At 39.2% G+C, this 16,773-nt stretch overlaps 1 protein-coding gene across 2 annotated transcripts in view; it reads right to left on the reverse strand.

The window, feature by feature from the left end:
- IMMP1L (inner mitochondrial membrane peptidase subunit 1) overlaps positions 1-16,773 on the reverse strand; it is a 32,429-nt gene that overhangs the window by 2,362 nt on the left and 13,294 nt on the right. For both annotated transcript variants that reach the window (XM_077179525.1, XM_077179524.1), the window contains exons 2-5: positions 15,636-15,767; positions 14,788-14,876; positions 14,085-14,211; positions 2,243-2,353 (exon numbers count right to left, since the gene is read on the reverse strand). In XM_077179525.1, coding sequence (XP_077035640.1) covers positions 2,243-2,353; positions 14,085-14,211; positions 14,788-14,876; positions 15,636-15,767 — 459 coding nt within the window. The remainder of the gene's footprint in view (positions 1-2,242; positions 2,354-14,084; positions 14,212-14,787; positions 14,877-15,635; positions 15,768-16,773) is intronic.

Raw genomic sequence — 16,773 nt, forward strand, 5'->3', positions numbered from 1 at the left:
TAAGTGGGATTCCCAGTGCTTTTCCTGAATTTGCAGCTGCTTTGATTTCAGGAGCCCTTTATGGCATGACCTTGTGTTTGGAGTGGCAGGACAAGAATCAGGTGTTGGTATTTCTGTAAGGGTTAAAAACTGCTTGCACCAACACTGACTGAGAACCCTTGGTCTAAACTTCAGATAAACATTCATGTTTTGCCAAGAATAGGTTGGCTAAACAAATGCAGCCAGTTAGGCTGGCTAAACTCACTCTCTTCTGTTGAAATCCCTGACTTCCAAATTATATTTGGGTTTTTTTGTGTCCATTCCTAAAAAAGTAACAGCACTGAAAGGCACTGTTACATCTGCTCCTCCAAAATCCACTGTAATTCAAAGACACAAAAACTTCCATTCTGAAGGCAGTAAAAAGTGTTGGATGGCAGAGAAGCCAAAGCTGCAGCAGGCTGCACTAAAAGCACTCAGAGGTTTCCTGGCCACCGGCCAGCCAGCCCTGTGCAGGCTGTACCTGCTGCCCTGCACTGCAGTGTGCAGCAGCAGCACACAGGAGCAACATCACTTATGAGGTATCATAAAGAACCTGTTAGAAACACTCATTTGAAGAACAAATTAATTTTTGCTTTTGTTAGGCACCATATACTTAAATCCCACAAAAACTTGAATACTCACTACTCTATGCCATTGTCATTAAACAACTGCCTGTGAAATCTGGTTAAATTATTTTGATTAAGTATCAAGTGATTGCATAATATTTTTTTAACAGACAGTGTTCAGGAGTCCTAAAGCAGTGCTTCAATGTGAATTATCTGTGAGTTCCACTCATTGTACAGAGTTGGCGTAGGGTTCAGTCCTGTCATTCACTTCATTAAGGCCTTTCAAACACCTTCCTTGTCAGGGCACAAGCTGGACACAAAATCTATTGCTGTGGAGAGATACTGTGACTGATTCTGGCTGTCCATACACACAGGTTCTTGATATATCCAGTATTTGCTAACATTAAAGCAGCAAACAGCAGCAGCTTTTCTCTACCTGTGCACCAGCTTGGAGAAGTGCTTTTTTCAGTTGCATTATTACTGCCACATTCTCATTAGAGGACTGTCAGCAGATTAGCATCCTTTGTCTCTTAGCAGTCAATAATTCAAGCTAAACCTTGGGTCATAAAAATAGCCCTGTTGGGAACCAGCCTTTTCCCCTCTGGTGTCCAGGGCAAGGCAGACAGCAGGAGAAGGGGCAGAGCCCTGAGTAAACACCAGGGAAGAACTCAGAGCAAATGTGAGCCAGGAGGAACAGAGGTCACCCAAAATTTGCCAGTAGGGCTGAGGGGGCCCTGTTGTCTGAGGCTTAGAAAGCAATTACTGATTGTGCTCAATAGCTCCAAGGGGTTTTTTTTGAAAAGTCCCAAATTGTGTTCATAAATACTGTAAATTAAGGATATAAGGCTTTGCTAATTGGAAAGATCTAATCTTCCCTGTGTAATACAGGTGTGCTAAATTATGGGTTTGTGGATGTGTTGAAGTATATGGAAAAAACCTTTTTTATTGTTCTGAATGCACAACTTTAAATCCAGCTTTCCAAAAGCAGGTGCATAAGTGTGTAATACACACTCCCCTATTTCTTAGATTAAACATTTTATGGAGAGGAAATTGTGTTATATTTCTTCTTTTTGATAAATGAGTAAATTCATAACGCAGATAATATCAAAAAATAATTCAGTGTGAAATGAAGTTGTAGAATTGTTGAAGCAAAAGGAGAAAAAAAACGTGATGGTTTATACAGTGCGATATTCATTTAAAGCATTTTTTTAGTTTAAAAAGCAGCAAGGCCAGGCTACATGTGCAAGTCCTGGAAAGAGAATCTTTTCCTCCATTTTGTTTTTTGGACCACAGAGCTACAACAGTGAAGAATCATTTTGCTGAGAGAGAATTGAAGTAAGGATGAAATGTACATCTGTGCAGTAGAGCGTATGTGTGTACATTTGTGGTTTTATCATGTTTGGATTTGCTTGCAAAACAAGCATTCCATTTTCATTCCATTTTCATAGCAGTGAAAAATGCTCAGTGCTGCTCCAAAGTCCTCCCTCCAAAAAACCCGTCACTGTTGATTTATCCTTTTACAGCAGGTGGTGGAGTGTTCATGCTTTCCTTTACATTTGCTGTGGCCAGGCAGCTGGGGAGGCAAGTTTCAGTACCTAACACCCACTCATTAAAAATGTATTAATGCAAGTGTTTTTAGATAGCAGAAATTCACATACCTTAAGACAAATGCGTCCTCTTATCAGCCCATAAGGAACAGGTCCATAGCACCTGGAATCTGTAGAATTCCTGAGATTATCACCTTCTAACCAGACATGTCCTTTAGGCACCTATAAGCAAGATTGAAATGTAAAAAGAAACCAGAACAGAATGGTGTTAAGCACAGTTTGCCTTACAGTGTTTTTCCTGATTTCTGTGCTCTGTATTTCATGACTGTGTAATGAACTAAATTTTATTGAGTCTATAAGACCCACTGCCAGATTTAGAGGGATGAGAAGGAGTGTTCCAAAGTATCTGTTCTATCATGTGCTCAAAAACCAATGGTTTGCAACAAAAAACCCAAAATGAAGATGCAAGAGGTTAGACCAATGTGACAGGGTCATTAATTTAATAGACTTCAAAAGAGGTCATTAGGATGTTGACTGAAAATCTGCCCTCCTGTCGCAGTAACAGCATGAACAGGGCAGCCACACACTCATCAACATCCTGGGGCCAGCACCAAGGCTAGACCTGTTAGTAGATTCATGATGAACTAACTGGTAATTGATTGTGACATCAATTACGAATAATCTCATCATTTTATCGGAGTAGGCTTGTCAAAGTTCTAATTAAGATCACAGTTCATTCTATGTGCAGGCAGAATCCACAACACATTATATTGCAATAATGATGATCACAAAACAGCAAATCCCTTTTTATAATTTGAAAATTAATGATGGTGACCTTATACTATATGACAAAGACCTTTCATTGCCCATATATATTATGCATTAACTATATTACATACCACAGATTCATGGCATTCACTGGCTGACTCAATGACAAAATGAGAAATACCAACATAGCTGTAATAGTTACCTAAATGAGAGTATGAAGCTTTCATATGCGAAAAAGTTGCTCCTGAAAGTCTTAAACTAAGATATCTACTTGGAACATACAATACTATTTTGTAATGTTTTCTTAAAAATGTTTCAGATACAAATAACCTCTTTCAAGTCACCAAATAAAATACTTAATAATTACATTTCTAATTGGGTCTTGTTTCTAAATTTTAAACCAGGCTGAAAATTTAAATGAAGCAACATATTCTCAATCTAGAGAATATTTAATATGGACTTTAAACATTTATTTTTCCAAAACCAAGTATCCACTTGAAACATTACTATGAAGTATCTACTTGAAACATTACTATGACCACAATTCAGAGGAAAAACATATGGAAACAAACTAAATAAATAAACAAACAATTTCAAGTGAAACTCAAAGTACAAGTAGCATGAATGTTTTAGAATTGAGCCATGCACTGTTAACACAATAGTCTACATAAGAAACAGTTCATGGGTAGCAGATTAAACAAAGTGAAATACTCTAGAGTAAAGGCAGGTTGTAAACCAGTAAGAACAAATGCAGGTCCCCCACTGGAGCAAACTGCAGGTGATGCTTGTAGGTCTCTGGCCAGGTAACATCCCTGGGAACCTGGGCTTTCATGTGAGGCTCTTGTTTAGCCATGCTGCCACGTGCCTGTCACCAGAGCAGCATCCCAGTCTGGCACACTGCTGCCAGAGCCCCTCTGCTGAGCCATGGCAAATGTGCCAGCTGTGGACTGAGACACAACAGGTCACTTGGGCAGCATGAAACACACTGCAGAAAGCATCTGTGAGCCTGGCCATCCCTCCCAAGCAGCCCTGTGTTTCTGTGCTACCAGGAAAGGTGCTGGAGGTGTGTCAGAGGGCACAAAGCCTGCCCTCAGCATTTTAGAAGGTGCCCAGCAATGCCTAAGCCCTTCTGAAACCCACTGGTACCATCTCCTGCCCCAGGTATAAAGGAATGCCACCTCCTTTGTTTTTAACTGTTCCACTACTTGAGCCAAGCTTGTTCTCCCAGTCCTTCCAGACAGGAATTCCCTGTTCAGCTTGTCTGCCACCTTTGTTGCTTGGTACACTGATCAGATTCCTGGCACATGCACCAAAGGGTTTCCTCTGGGAAGGCCAGCTGGTTCCAGCTACATGACTTTGGCCCTCCTCCTGCCCAAGCAGCTTTGCAAACAAGAAAACCAACCAGAAGTCAATTTATACATTTTCAAAAGCTTCTATCTGGAGTCAAACAACCTGTGTAGAATATGCATCTTGTGTTTTTGATAGGTCTCTGTCTGAGCATGTGCTGTCAGTGCTGTTTTCCTCAAAGACTCCATGGAGCACAGCCTGTTTAGGATGTCCAGCAGGGCAGCTGGATGTTTGTGGTCACTTAGTTCAGTGGATTCACCCAAAGCACTCCCTGTGTCCACACTCACACATGAGTTTGTTTCCCATGTGCAAATAACAGTACAAGGCAGCACCTGACCTTCCTGGTGCAAACTCCAGCACATACTGGAATAACAAGTCAGCCACCAAACTGCTGCCACTGTGACAGACTCCCTCAGCAAACACACAAATAGGACAAGCTGGAATTACTGAGAAAAGCCATGCTAACATTTCATGCTGCTGCAAAACTATGACTTCTTGCAATGTGCTCCTGTTTCCCTGCCAGCTCCCCTTGTGCTGTTGTGGTCCCTGTGCTTTCTCACTTCTCCCAGTTCACAGGCAGAATGTGATGCTCATCTTTTAGTGTGTGAAATAAAGAACCATTCGTGACTCAAGTATATCCAAAAGCTTTCTAAAACACTTCCCATATTTTTTCACCAAGCTCCAAAATTACAAAAAAATAAAATAAATTGCTTTTGCCTGCTATGGTATAAACTACTTCCAGTACTAGGAATAATTATTTGTCTAGTCAAGATATTCACGTTTTGCATTCCAGGTAGAACATTTGCAGTAAAGTGTCTTCCTACATCCTGAAATTCACCACTTAAGGTAATTTTTGCATTTCTCCCTGGAAGGTAAGACTGGGCCCTACACCTCTGAATTTGGCATTAAGAGTACTGTCACAATGTGTGATTCATCTAGGGATAATGCACCTTTGTAGAGTGTCTGTCCATCATCTAGGCACTTCACATGAAAAATCACAAGAATTACAGGAAAATGTAAAACCAAATACCAGTGACATGCCATAATCATTAATTTAAAAAAACCCAAAACCCAAAAGTAGTATAAACCCCTTTGAAATAAAGACCAGTGCCAGAATCCTCTATGCACCAAGCCATGTCTACACCACATCACTGATCTCAGTGGGATTACTCACAGGCAATAGTTCATTTGGGAGTATCAGAGGCCAGGACCCAATCTGAAACACTGCAAAGCTCTGCAAGCACACTAGCTGGGAATAATATTCACCAAAGAAAAAAAAAAATTGGCTGTTAAAAACCTGTATTTTTAGTAAGAATGTATTAACTGCACAGCAATGTGCTGCTGCTGCCAAAAACCCCAAGGCAGAGGGAAAGCCACCTGTGTGACAGCTCACAGGGTTGCATTTTGGAAATCTACAGGCACTGGACCTCTTAGAGAAAGTTAACTGCATCCAAGAAGTGCCACTGAAATCACAGCTCCCACTACACAGAGGGATAGTGACTGCAAACTCCCACTGATGAGGGGTAAAAGCATTGCCCTGGGCTGGGCAGCATCTCTGAACTGCCTACACACAGGCCAGAACTAAAGATGGGAAAGTCTCACACACCCAGCAGCTGAATTTTCACAGAATGAGTGGGACTGCAGAAGCAGCAGCTCCTGAGCAGTGCAGGCTGCTGTGAAATGCTGTCTCTGACTGTCTGCAGGCAACTCCCTCTGCCCCAGCAGCCCCTGTGCCCCCGTTCTGTGCAGATTATCCCAGGATTTACCTCCCTTGTTCTCAGGCAGAACCGGTTATCTGCAGTGCTGCTTCAAAGTGGGACAATGAAAGGCACCATCAGACACCCCTCTGCTCCCTCCCCAGGCTCTAGACCAGAAGAACAAGACTATCCCTGGGAACAACCGAGCTGGAGGCAGTAGTTCATTCTTTTTCATCCCAAATAAACATCTTTCACTGAGACAAACTGGCAAAATTTGCAGAGCTGTTGGAGTTTACTCAGTGGTGCAGTTAAAGTAGCAGAACTGAAATACAGGGCAGGTGTTTGATGCATACTCACGAACATAAAACATTAATTTACTTAAAGGGAGGGAATCACCAAATAATTATATTCTTTTGGTCTCTTTACATGATGCCAAACTTTTTTTCTTTGATTATTCAATTTTCTTCAAACCCAAGAGACAAGAACGCTGTGCTGCATTAACTGACATATTAGAAAACTAATGTATTGCAAATAAAGCTATCAGAACTAAATTATCTGCCTCAAAAATACCCCCAAACCCAACTAACTGAAAACAGGCTACTGTGATTCAGGGTTTTTGTTTTGAGAGAGCTTTTGCTAGTGATTTTAGGGCACTTGTAAACATGAATGTCTTGCAATCTCCAAAAACATCAGCACATACAATCAGCTGGGAGTAGATGTTTGAACTTTTGTAAGGTCACAGGTATTCACATCACCTCCAGCAATATCAAAGTTTCCAACTTAAGAAGAACTTTAAATAATTCCCATCTTTTCAGTTCAGAGGCTTCCTTCTTGAGCTATGATAAGAACTAATCTCAGTGCTGGACAAAAGAATAAAGTCTGCAAGTTCTCATCTATCCCTACTAAGGTCTATTTAAGTGCCTCCCACTTTGGTACAAGCAACAAATGTAATTGCTTCATGGCCTGCGGGTGTTCATTTAACAAAAGGAGCTTTTGTGAATAAACCACAGGTGTTACCTTTCTTGATTAAAGTGAAATATGATGAAAGATTCTACAATATCAAATGACAAATTTACTAAATACTGATTAAATTGCCTTATTTAAGTAAATTGCATCTAGTTAGGATAAAATATACACCATAGAAATGCAGGAGTTTGTTTTATCACTCTATACTTAAAGTCTCACATAACTACTCCTTAATCCTTTATTTATTAATTCAGAACCAAGACTGAATAATGCTTAACAAATACTTCTTTTAATGATCCAGTTGCTCCAGGCACTGTTTCTGTAGTTTTATCATAAATGTTTTTCATATTAAGGCTGCCATCTGTATAAAACCCAACTACATTAATTAGCTCAACATTTTCAGAATCAGGGTAAGAATTTATATTTACTTTTTTGTGCTGAAAAAAGCTATGAAATGGTAGCAACCACACTGGAATTTAAACAGTATAGCAGATGTTAAATCAACATCATCTATGTATCCTTAAAAGGCAGAATGACCTGGAATTTACTATTTCTTAATATAACAGAATTAATTTACCTTAAATTTATAAATTTATAAAGTTATAAATGTTCTTAAATTTATAGGTACTTCCAAAGAGTTTAGCATTTTCCCTCTACTTGCTGAACAGTTTAAGCTGCTTATGAATAAGACATAATGTACTTGACCCAGTTTGTTTAAATGCACATTTTAAAAAGAAGACATTATGATGTTGGTCCAGGTTGTTATTAGAGAGGATGAGAGTGAAACTCTAATGTGTTTTTATAAAGAAATCAAATTCATTGTGATTACATATTTATATTATGAATTCATTCTCTCTACAATGACATTTGTAATTTTAATAGAAGATTTCTAAAAAGATAAGATATGAAGACTTGCCTAAGTTCTGAAATTAAATATTAACCAATATTAAAATCACATAACCTGCAGTGTTAACTCACACACCACAGGGGAACTAAGGAATATTAACTTAGGCTTGAACTCCTAAGACATTTTAAGATATTTTTCTCTGCCATGAAAGCAGAGCAGTTGGGTGTTGTTCTGGAACAAAAACGTGGGTAAGCTGTTACAGTGACTTGTCAGAGCACTCATTGGTTATTTCAATGGTTGGGGTTTCATCAGTGCTGCTCCTTCTAAACTTTGTGTAATGTAGGAGTAACTACTGCTGTCCTGAGCTTGACTACATGGAACTTTAAAGGTTTGATCACTACACCCACAGCTTAACAGGAAAGGTTTTCATATCAGAGATGTCTATAGAGTCAAATATCTGAGAAAACTATCTGTCAAATATGAGAAAAATACCTGATAGTCAAATATGAGAAAAATATCTGATAGTCAAATATGAGAAAAATATCTGATTTCTCTTAGTATCATTTTCTACCTGTTCCAAAAGTTTTCAACTGCGTTGAATAATCCAAACACTTGCACGCATTGTTTACTGCTGTAAATATTTAATGCTGATGTCTAGATCATATTGCTAAACACACAGATCTCAATCAGCTGGAAAAGCTATGTATCTATTTTCTAAAACATCTAGCTGCAACCCTAAATTTAAATTATGAGTCATCTGTCCTTTTCTAAAACTATTATCTGTTAAAATTAAAACTAACTGGTTCATGTTCTTAGGCCAAAACTTCCAGACCCAAATCTCCTAGCTACATTAGAAACTCCTGAACAAAAATTCAGAATATGCCTGTGATTGATCAGTCCAGACTCTTATTAGCCTTAGATTTTTAGAAGAAAATATTGATTACAAATCCATCAAAGATTACTTAACAGTTTGCAGAGACCTTTCTGACAGCAATAATTAAGAAGGGTTTAGTTTTCTTCTCCAGGTAACAGGTGATGTAACAGGGTCACCCAAAAGTGTGAGAGCACAAAACCCTGTGAGTGCAGACCCTGGTTCTAACACAGAACCCATCACCATCACTGGTGTGCCCTGTGCTCACAGATCTGCAGTTCAGCCTGGGAGATCAGGGCTGATAAATAATATCCTCAGGGCTAAGGAATCCTGTCTGCCAGCTCCATCAGGATGGACCTGAACCTCTCCTGCACAGCTGGTACACTCAGACTAAGACCTGTGCTCAAAAGCTTCAGCTGAGTCCCAAGGAGTTGGTTTCACCATCCTGAGCAGCTTCCCAGAAGTTGTTACTGAACTTTGAGCAGAGGAATAGCAGAATCATAAAATGTGGCTACTTCTATGTTCTTGAAGTATCACCAAACCAAAACTGCAAAGGTACAAAGGCCAAGCCACTTGAGCAGAAGAAATCCTGGAAATATTGGGAATTAGACTGATAAAATCCTTTGTGTTTCTTTTCCCTTGAACAATTTAGTTTTGACAGATCAGAATTTTGATTTAAAACAACGTCTCAGAAAATTCAAGGTAAGCATGAGTCATGAACTCTCTGTAGTGGGATATAGAGCCATCTGCAAACCAACAAATATGCCAAATGAGCTCTCCTCTCCCACAAGCTTTCAGCACAGCTGCTGGTTAGAATTATGGCATGACTTTCTCTGGAGCCTCTAGAACACTTGGAGCTAAGGAGGAGCAAGAAATCACCTTACTCATTCTCCATATCAGCAACTACTGAAACTTACTCAGTGAACTACTAAACCATGAGTGTAAACATTAAGATACTTAGAGCAAAGGGAAAATAAGTGGTGTTTTCATTAGGTTTATTTTTAATTGCTATTTAGGATACCTTAAAATGACTATCCAACAGTACTGAGTGCTCTGAAATACCAAATCTCTTTTCAGTGTCTTGCAGAGTGTATTCACACCCTGTGATTATGATTCTGTGCCCTTTGCTTTGACATTATGTTATCCTTAGTGCCCACATCATATTCTTACTGCATTAGCCAAGAGCTGTTGAAGAGTTACCAGCACTGTGCAAACACAGCAAGGTGCATTATCTTGGGAATTCTGTTGGCTCTGGAGCTCCCACAGGATGAGGAGATGCCATCTCCGTGGCAAGGCTCATTTTGCTGCAGCACAAGGCAAACACTGGCCCAGCAGCCAGGCTGGCAGCATTAGTGGGAGCTGATTGATCACCAGCACGGTGTTGCTGAGATATGGATTTGTATCTCAGCTTTTTATCACCGGGACTTGCACAAGGCAGTTCCTTATTTACAGACTCTGCCTCTATTAAGTGACATTATTAGGGGCTACTTTTGTTTAAGTGCCTCAAAGGCTCAGCACATTGGTGGTTTATGACATATAAGCTGTTTGATTCTGATGGTTTAGCCCTCACTTTTTTACACTGTAAATAGGACCTGCAGCACAAGAACATATGGTACGTAAAGAAATTAAAGCTAAAGTAAATGGCATTAAAGCAAATTCAAACAGAGCAATAAGATACTCAATCTGAATTATAAACCTGTATTAAGAGTTTTTTAAACAGGAAATAAAAGCTTAAATATGAAAAATAACCTTTCAGCTGTGGTTTTTTTTAGGACCATTTCAGGGGTTTACTGTGATTAATTTCCTTATTAATCCTCATTAATCGCTGTATAGTTAAATGAATAAAATAGGATAACTCTTAATAAGTTCTGAAACTAGTTCTGAATACAGCATTAGTTGTTTACCTTTAAACTTCTGGGTTCATACCACATTGCCTCTGATACAGAAAAAATACATTATGCATTCTTAAAAGTTTATTACAGCAAATACACTTGTTTCTATTTACAAATGTACATTTAGCACAAAACCAAAAAAGAGCCCTGCAAAACTGCCAGCCTAATGCTCACATTCCATATCAGATATCAAAAAAAAAGGAAAACTACCTTTTCCTAACTTTGTAATACCATGGCAGCTTATTCAAAAGAGGAATTTCATTATACTTTCATGTAAATAGGAAGATTTCCTTAATTATTGTTCTACAGATAAACTCCAATACTATGTACTTAAACTGTAATTTCAGCACATGCCTAATTTATACCATTCAGTTTTATATGTGGCATTAGTTCCATCAGCCTGTAATCCAACTCCATCAAAGACAGGTTTCTGATACAGCTTTAGCTTTAGTGCACTCTGACAAAAATAATTTTCTCTTATGATGTATTCCTTCAGTTAAATAGAGCAGCAAGAGTATTTTAACTGCCACTGCTACTGTGCATTTCTACTCAGCTGAAATACCTCTTTCAGAACAACTTATTCAGCTTATGTATGATTTGTTTGTTTGTTTGTTTCTTTTCATTATAGCTTGGAAGGTTGGTTTATTGTGTTTGGATTTTTTTTTAATCTCCAGGTATCTCCTTGGTTGTTTCCAGCAATAATGTATCTCATCTGTGTAATTTTACAGAGAGCAAATTGTAAACAGAGTTCTCCATACACACAAAAGCATCCCGAGTATATTCATGAATGAACCATCACCTCCAAGTAGGATCTGATTTTAGCATTCTCTTAGGCTTCAGCGTAAGAACTGTGTGTTACAATGCTTCTAGGCACAAAAATCCCAAGCTTCAATGCTGTAAAATATGCCAACACTACCAATGACACAGTCAATACAGACTAAGAACAATTCCTACTAACGTGGCTCTAAGGATTCTCCTTTTGGGGCAAATCTAAAGCAGGTGCTTACAGGTAATTTTCCCATTGTATGGCCATTAGTCTGCCACCTCCAGGAACTGGCTAGCTCAGAAAACCTATCCACTAGTTGGCAACCAGCAGCACAGACTGAAGCAGGGGTCTGAGCTGCCTAATTTGGCAATATTGCTGGCATCTGATATTCCCATTTACTGTGTAAGTCTGCAGACATGACAGAAACTTCCCAAAATAGGAGATAAGCCCTCAAGGAAAGCTGAGCAGTTCACTGTAATAAAAACAAAGGCTGCTCTGACCTTACACACTTTGGAGTCACAGCATTCACACACCACTCAGATTTCTTGTTTGAAAAAAGGCAGTCAGTAGCCAAAGATAAAGTGCAAGACTCATTACACTTTCCAGGCTTTGCTCACTTAAGGAGTGGCACCTTCCCCTGGCAGAGAGACCCCCCAGCAGCACTCCTGGCCATCTGGAACCACAGCCCAGGCCTTTGCTCAGTTTGGACAATCTTTTTGTTCCAAAACCCACCTCAGGCAAGTATCAACAAAACAGCCAGTTCTCTGTACATCTGCTGCCATAATTTGCTGTGAGGAATTCTGTATTTGAGTTAAAAGTGCATTCACTAAAAGAAGGAATCTGATGAGGCAATTGCCTAAACATAAATACATGTCATGTTTCCCCTCCCCAACAATTTACTTAGTGAGTAATCCAGCCTCAGTTATGAACATAAAGTACAGATACCCACGTTGAGAATTTACCCTTCTGTAAAGGAAGTGTCTCCTGAACAGATGTTAAGACCTCCCTCTTTACCAAGCACTAAAGGAAGAAGGAAAACAGGTATCAGGCACAAGAGCACTTCCATTTAGATAATTTCTCCTCCTAGATACAATTTATGGTGTAAGAATTACAAAAGCTTGCCCCTTCTCTGTATTTCCACACATTAGCCTTTATGAAAACAGGAAATGGACTCTGCATTCCCCATCTGCTCTTTCTCCTCATATTTTGGATTAAAACAGGAGACAAGAAACCCTGCACTAGGGCAGAAATTGTTCTGCTGAATATTCACTTGGTCACTTCAGTGTTTCCAGAAAAGCTGATACCCTGTTTTAAGTACAAATCTTTCCTCAACTTCCTTTTCAAGACTAAGACAAGTAAGGAAAAAGATGCTCAGAGAAATTCAGTTTGTGTCTTCTGTCATTGTACATAGAATTCAGGTTGGTCTCCTCTGGGAAATGTGTATTCCATCACAATTATGAGCTCCACCAAAGCTAGAGGATTCCTTTAACTTGGTGAGAAAGGTAGGTTTGTGTTCTTTGGGGGTTTTGGTAGGTTTTCCCTTGGTTAAATGGTTAACACAATTTGATTTGTGGAAAAACTAAATGTTTTGTCCTCTCCTTCAAAATGTAACAGAGAATGAGTTCCTTCTTTATGCCCACAAGTGAGCAAAGTCTAAGAACAGCAGCTCCAGTGGCTCTGGCATGACAGCAGCAGTTCAGATTAGAGGCAGGTGCCCAAGGTGTCTTGCCTCAACACTGGAGTGAAAGGAACAAATTCAAACCCTCAGAGCACGGTGTGACTCATGTCCTTACTTCCTGGCGCTAAACAAGGATTTTTGCTTTAAGTAAAGCCAAACTCCACTTCAGCTGCTCAGTACAGATGAAGCAATGCTAGCTGGAGGCTCCCTGGTGAAGGTGGCTGCCTTTATGGAAGCTAAATTCTTACAGGATTTCTGTGTCACAAACTGGAGCTGCCTGGAAGGAGTGTTCCATAAAATTCTCCACCTCCTCAGCACAGGCCACATGCTCATTCTTCTTATTCTGAGGATGGAGTGGATATGGAAGGGGAAAATCACAGGTTTGTTTAAAGATTATCTGGGAATATCTGATGGCTCCACAAGTGCTGAATAGATGTAACAGTCAAACACACTTCTGGGACAAGAAAAAACCTACATTTTTCTGTGATCATCATTCCTGAGGATTTTTCTCATCATAGCCTAAAAAAAAGTTGCTGAAAACATTTTGTCACTGATCTTCCCAAACTTCTGTGAAGTCTATCTGCATATGGACAAATGAACATTGAGATTATTTTTCCCTTTTTCATTGCATCACCTGACTTTTTGGCCAAGTTAGGAAAATTTCTACTTTTCCAACCATACTGAGGAACATTAAAATATTGCTACATTGAAATAGAGATACACTAAAGTATAATTTTGAAAGAAAAATCTGCAAAGCTATTGCAGAATCAAATATTCACTTCTTAGTGTTTAAAATACATGAAGAGTTTTGCCTGAACACCAAGCACCTGCACCTCTCTTTTGTACTGCACTTTGTACAGAGAATTTCAGATTATTCTTCCAAAGGGCACAGCAGAAATATTATATGTGTACGGTTCCTACAGAAACAAAAGGCAGAGGAAGACAGCTTTGCATAAATAGTCTAAAAGTACAACATTTTACTGTACATAATCAAGAATAATAATTTATTAACGTCATAATTTATGATTTATTATGATTCTCAAATATTGCAAATCCTTTAGAGACCACTAGGCCTACTTAAGTAATCCTTAATTTACATAGGAAGAAACTCTAATACTTACATAGCTGTGACTCTTAAGGAAATCTGAAGGGTTGCTTGTGCAGACTTTATCCCCTTCCAAGCCAATTACTCTTTTACAGATATTTGATTTGGGGTCATTTGGGCTTTTCACAATTACAATATCTCCTCTGAGAGGGAAAAAAACAGACAAAAACAAACAGAAGAACTCTAGTTACAAACTATTTGGCTGAGTACATGAGCATCCATGTATCTACTCCAAAAATATTCACACACATTAAAGATAGTCCATTGTGCTGAAAATGGACTTCTTGTGTACAATTTTGGTTTCTTCAGTTTTACTCAGGTGTAATTTCACAGAGTTTTAAAAGTTGAGTGAATTTTTGTTATTGAGATCATTTATGAAACATTTAAGACTACAACCTGAGTAATACCCATAGCTGGTTTTCAAGACCAAACTGCTTAGAGAAGTTACATTCTACTCAGTAGAATCATTCAGGGGGGAGGGAAAAAAAAGGATTTTTTTCTATTTTTTGGACAAAGCTGCGAAAGTGATAACAGTCTAAATCCAAACTGAATTTTGACAAGATGTTCATTGGGCTGTTTGTAACTTTAAGATCCTTTCGACACAATGAAAAATTACAAGTTAGAAGCAGCAAAATACACTAAAGATCAAGGGCAGAATGTTGTTATTGACAAGCCCTGGCAAAGGGAATGTCAGATGTGCTCCCAAGAGAGCAGCGTACTTTCGGATGCAGTAAAAGTGGCGGCTGAGGTTCTCCGAAAAGACAACATCAGAGTTCTGAATGGTTGGTTCCATGGAAGGTCCAGAGCACTGCAAATGAAAAAGAAAGGAGAAAAAAATTACTATTTCAAACTGCTTCTTTCTAAAATAAACTTATATTCAAATGGTATGCTAGTAAATTAGAAAAGATGGACTGTAGAGAACTAAAAGTGAGCTTCTCCATGGAATGTGTGATGCATTTCAAAGCTGAGGGGAGCCCCCAGAGCACCTCTAACTAACTCTGTTACAGCTCCATATTTCCTTGGGGTTGGTCCTGAACTGCACTAGCTGCTATAGGCCCTTATGGATTCCTTTCAGCACTGCATCTCCAAGAAATTTTTAGGAATAGTGCTCAAAGCCCTACCAGCTTACCCCTTTCTCTTCTCTGAGACACAGAATCATCACAGAAGCTGCAGGAGCAGCTCACAGCCAGAATCCCCCATGCTCAGCAGCAGTATCTGCCAGATTAAGGACGTGGGGAGGAGGGGCAGGTAGCATAAAACACCCAAAAATTTGGCCAGAGTATGAAACAAAGGCATTTCCTATCACTGACTCCAGGGTTTCTTAAAGGATGGACTCTGTGCAAAAGGCTTAATCAGAATTTCCCATTTAGTTCAGTGATGCCTCGAGCAATAACACATCAGAAAACAAAGTACAAATAACTTTCTCAAAGGCTGGACTTGCTTCCCATAAACTGTGTTAAATGCTTTGAAGAAAATTACAAAACCTGAAATATTGGCATCATCACACAGAAAACTGTCAGTATTACAGTTTTATCTCCTTTTAAATGTCATGAAAATGAAGAGTTACCACAACAATTCCTCCAAGGTACTCGAAGGCACAGTGTGCTATGCAGCCATACTGCACTGTGTAGCCCAGAAATCGGAAGGTTTTTCCTAGGGCATTGCGAAGCATCCTACAGTGGTACGGTGCCCAGCAGCTCTGCAGCAAAACACAAGAGGAGCATTCATTGGAGAACAAGCAATCCTACATTTACAAACCCATCTCTAGTGTGTAACAGGCGGACAAGACGAAAAAAACCCAACAGTGTAATGATACCAACAAATAATCAGACAGACCTGAAGAGGTGCACAGAGAAATAAGGCATCAGGTCTTCTGTTCTCAGCTGTAGCACAGTGCCATAACTTCTGCAGTTAGAGAAGTTTTTATTTACATTAGCCTGTAAATATTTTCTGACCCCCTTCCCCAAATATTCAAGTCCAACTCTGACTAGGAGATCCAATTCCTACAATGCTAATCTAAATAAAATATTTCCGTACCACGGTTTGGTGGTTACGCTTAAGGAAGTGGAAAACAGACATAATGAAGTAATTGAAACAAGTTCTACATTCTGCAAAAAACCTGTTCCCCTTAAACTCAGTGTTGCCTTACCATGAACTAAAACCACTGCAAGATTTCCCTCTTTTACTAAGATTGGACAATAGAGTTTGCTGAGCAAATACATTATGTTGAAAAGAAGAAAAGGAAAAATGCTGTGTAAAATATGCCCACTTCAAAAAGAAATAAAGACACCTTCTTCTACATTTCACTAATGAAATTAAGGAATTTAAAAGCACATGGATTCATTTTCACCAGTCTCCTCCCACTAGAATTTAATGGGAGTTTTGCTTGACTACATTCCAAAGACAACCACTATTGGAAGCAAAATTCTCTAACAAGTTCATTTCCTTGTTCCAAAAGAGAGGTCCTTTTTTATCTACATAAACTTCTCTGCACTAGAACAGCTTAAGCCAAGCTGTGATTCATCATTCACTATCTGACCATTTTCACAGTAATGACCCAAATTACAATGGCAAACAGAAAAGTCCTGAATTGTGTCATTGGCAGATGCAGCACCCAGCACAACACACTGCAGGAACTGGAATAGCTCCCCTGGAAGGGGAATGCACTTTCAGCAGAATCCATCCTGGTGAGGCACAGAAGTGGT

The sequence above is a fragment of the Agelaius phoeniceus genome, chromosome 6, assembly GCF_051311805.1.
Source record: "Agelaius phoeniceus isolate bAgePho1 chromosome 6, bAgePho1.hap1, whole genome shotgun sequence".
Taxonomy (NCBI): Eukaryota; Metazoa; Chordata; class Aves; order Passeriformes; family Icteridae; genus Agelaius; species Agelaius phoeniceus.